At 38.5% G+C, this 3,931-nt stretch overlaps 1 protein-coding gene across 2 annotated transcripts in view; it reads left to right on the top strand.

Moving 5' to 3' along the window:
- stat5a (signal transducer and activator of transcription 5a) overlaps positions 1-3,109 on the top strand; it is a 54,551-nt gene extending 51,442 nt beyond the window's left edge. For both annotated transcript variants that reach the window (XM_084925424.1, XM_084925423.1), the window contains 4 exons: positions 37-192; positions 328-379; positions 879-989; positions 1,117-3,109. In XM_084925424.1, coding sequence (XP_084781550.1) covers positions 37-192; positions 328-379; positions 879-989; positions 1,117-1,240 — 443 coding nt within the window. In that variant the 3' untranslated portion in view covers positions 1,241-3,109. The remainder of the gene's footprint in view (positions 1-36; positions 193-327; positions 380-878; positions 990-1,116) is intronic.
- The last annotated feature ends 822 nt before the right edge of the window (positions 3,110-3,931 follow it).

Raw genomic sequence — 3,931 nt, 5'->3', positions numbered from 1 at the left:
CATTCAGTTTTTCTTTTGTTGCTGTTTTTTTCCCAGGTGAAAGAATGGTTTGGAACCTCATGCCCTACACAACCAAAGACTTTACCATTCGCTCTCTGGCTGACCGCATTAGTGATCTCAACCACCTTCTATTCCTCTACCCTGACAGACCCAAGGATGAGGTTTTCTCCAAATACTACACTCCGCCTCTCTGTAAGCATCCATCTGAGCACACAAACCGCTGTTACTTTCAAATTTGATTCTCACAGCTGCGAAGCCTTCATTACTGAATGATGTTCACATTGAGCCATTACTCATTCTGTCTCCCTGTGCTTGTCTGTTTCAAAGCTAAAGCAGTTGACGGTTACGTGAAACCACAGATCAAACAAGTTGTGCCTGAGTAAGTGTCCAGCTTCCTGTTCTCTCTTTTTCTCGTGTCCTTCCATCACCGTTTCCTCTCCATTCTTTTCTCATTGCCATCCACCCAGCATTTTATTCTGTAAAGCACAATTTAGAGTTAATCACAAAATACTGGGCCATGAATTCAGATCAGCTATTAGCTAGCTGTTACAGTTGGAGGAGGCCAATTAAGCGCGGCCTGGGTTCCTGCGTGAGCTCGTCTTCCGCTGATCATAAGAGTTAGGCTTGTTAGTTAGCAAGGCACGCTCCCTGCCTTTCTCCACAGTTGGTTCACCTGCAGATATGGAAAACGGCCATAATGATACAAAAAGGCCTGAAAATCATGCTGAGGATCGTTGCTTAGGCAACTACTGAACACAGGCTAATGGGGGGTTGTTGTTTTCTTTTCTTTTTTTTCCCTTGTGTCTATGTGTAGATACATTCAGAGATGTATATGTACTTTGTTCATTACTAAAATGTGGTGTTTTGGTTGTTTTCAGGTTTGCCACAGCCAATCCAGACCCAGCAAGTGGGAATCCAACTTACATGGATCAAGGTGCCTCTCCAGCACCTGTCAGTCACCCTCACGCCTATGGCATATATCCAGCTATGTGAGTTTACAACATTTTTTCCGTGTCCCAATTTTGTGCGTGCAAGGAGTTTCTTGTAACTCCTGCTGTTTGATCGCTGTTATGCCGAAAGCTTGTGTGAGTGGCCTCTATCTATTTCCTGTGGCAGGGCTGACTCTATGTTGGATGCAGATGGAGACTTTGACCTAGATGACACCATGGACGTAGCGAGGCATGTAGAAGAGCTTCTCCGGCGGCCTGTAGAGAGCCAGTGGAGTGGCCAGCAGTCGTGACCTTTGACCGTTTAACTCGCAACAAAACCAAATGAGCCCTGCCCAGCAACTTGCCCTACTCACATCGACATGGTTTAATTCCATTGGTCTCTCTCATTTTTTTTCATATTGCTATAATGTGAAATGTTCATAATGGTTGTGATTTTTTTTTTTTTTTGCTTTCCAGCATGAAAACATGCATGTCAGTGACTTCATATTGTTTTTATTTGTGTAATCAGTGTTTGTAAAAGAAAGTATAATGCAAAACCTCTAATGTTACAATGTTATGAAAAAGAAGTAATGGTCACTCACATAGTGCATGCATTTTCAATTGATTTTAAACTGATTTTTTTTTTTTAAATATGCTACTGTATGAAGTTATTTTAGAAGTTGAATGTTTTTATTTTATATTTTCTTCTTTGTAAATGGGTTATTAGTATTTTATTAGTGACATTGAACTTTCCCTTTGACAAAAAAAAGAAAGAAAAAAGAAACTTTGATGAAAAGTTTTGATTTTGCTCCTAACAACATAATCCGAGTCACTGCTCTGGAGAGTTACAGTCATTTTTCTTCAAACCCATATACACTAACCTAAAGGCAGAGTGACTCTTTGCTCACCGCAACTGACAGCACACACGCTTCAAAGATACACATGCACAAATTTAAGGTGTATTTGTTTCTGATTTGTTCACCAGCTGAAAGGAGGGGAGAATTATGTACCTCCCTTGCTCTCACAGGGCTACTTTTTCTTCTGTTTGTACCTGAAATGCAACTCTGAGCATCTACCCAGTGCTGCCTGCTTGTCCTCTCAGGTCCCTCTGTGCCCCTCATCAGTGCTACCTCGCATTATTCCACTGACAGTCTCTGTTAATGATTCTCTTGTTGTTTTCTACACCACATTCACACCAGTAGGTACGGTCAGAAGTTTTTCTTCTTTTAATCTGCATTATTTTGTGTGAAGACGATCCCTTGCTGCACAGGCTAACTCTGTTGGCTGTTTTTATGCTTGAAACTGCTCACCTGGAAAACACCGGAATCATGAAGTGTCACGTCTGATTGTTAATGCCTGAATATTTGAGGCTGTTCTGCTCCCTTGTGACTTTTCTGCCTTTCAGTGCATATATATATATTTTTTTTTCTTTGCATCTATGAATGAGTGCAGACTTCGAATGCTTGCACATACTCACAAGCTGCTGGGTCATGTTTAGGATTCTAGGATGTTGAACTGTGTCAGTCTGTTTCTTTGCCTGACTTTTGATTTCCCATATACCCCCACCCCTCCACACACACATAAAAAATAATTGTCTTGCATCTCAGGAATGAATCACTTTGCTTAACTGATGTATAAGCCAAAAAGAAGAGATCTATGTATACAAAATATATGAATTTATTTTCTCTAGCTTAATTGTATTTTATTATTATTATTGTTTCACTGGCACTCCCAAATTGAATGTAACCTTTTGCATGACCGCACAATACTCTCTCCGTCAGATAAGAAGTCCCCCGTTGACCATAAGTAGCAACTGAAAAAGGACGCACGGCAACTGGAAATTAGAGGTGTAGTTCTGTGTTTGTCCAGTAAACACAACAGTATTTGAAATATTTCTTTTCCTTTTTTTTAAAAAAAAAAATCTTTTTCTTTTGCCTCACTTTCTTTCCTGTTTTAGAAATCTCAAGCTACATGGACATTCTTGTGCTATGTCTCTCATTATCATCACTTCTGAGCTTTGTTTCACTGTAGTCTGTGTATTTTTTAACGATATAGATGGCGCTGTGTGCTGTTTTATGTACGTACCCTGTTTGTGGTTTGGGTTTATGACTTGGAAGTTTTCCAAGCGAAAAAGCTGTTGAGTTGAAAAGAAGGAAATAAAGTTTTATAAATAATTTGAATTCAATCTGTAGGAATACTTTGAATTTTAAATGTCTTGTGCTAAATATGTTTTGTATGTGCAAATATACAGAGTAAAACAAGTAATATGTGATAATATGCAGTACAACATTATATCAAAGTGTTGGACTAATCAATATTCGATGAGGCCTTCCATATGGAGAAAACAAATAAAAGTAATTTATGCCAGATTAAGAATGTGAGCTGAAGTCATCACCAAAGAATCTTGATTCTTGACATTGAATTAAACGACTAAAAAACAGTACTTTAAAAGAACATGCCTAGCTATTTGCATGAATATATTGACTATTGCACAAAGCATACCACTGTGATTTAGAGTTTTACACGTTTTACACAAAATAATAGACCATTTGTCAAAAGTCAGATCACCCCTGATCTGGGGCAGATCTACTGTGGAGGTGTGGCCTAGCATGTCCCATCCCCAGTGCCACCATAGTTTTGCATATGACAATACTGGTTATTAAAATAAGCTAGAATTAATGCTTTGAGCCTAGCTACAATTAACGTTGACTTATAGATACTAAAACTGAATATGTTGCATAATATAATTTGCATAGCAACCAAAATTGCTTTATTTTCTTGCTTTTAGCAGCAACTGACACCTATAATTGTCCCTGAGCACAATTTGAATCAATAACATTTGAGATTTCAACACAGGTGGTTGATTGTTACACTGGAAATGCTATGAAGGTGAGTCTTACGTAACCCAGTAAATCATGAAAAATGAGGTTTAAATTTCTGGTGGAAAAATACACCCGTTTCTTCATGAAAGTGCAGATTTCTGACATTTGGTGTAACAATTT

The sequence above is a fragment of the Perissodus microlepis genome, chromosome 4, assembly GCF_051167445.1.
Source record: "Perissodus microlepis isolate ML-2025 ecotype Zambia chromosome 4, ASM5116744v1, whole genome shotgun sequence".
NCBI classification, from domain to species: domain Eukaryota; kingdom Metazoa; phylum Chordata; class Actinopteri; order Cichliformes; family Cichlidae; genus Perissodus; species Perissodus microlepis.
Note: the sequence above shows the minus strand (reverse complement) of the source record. Positions and strands in the feature narration are given on the sequence as shown.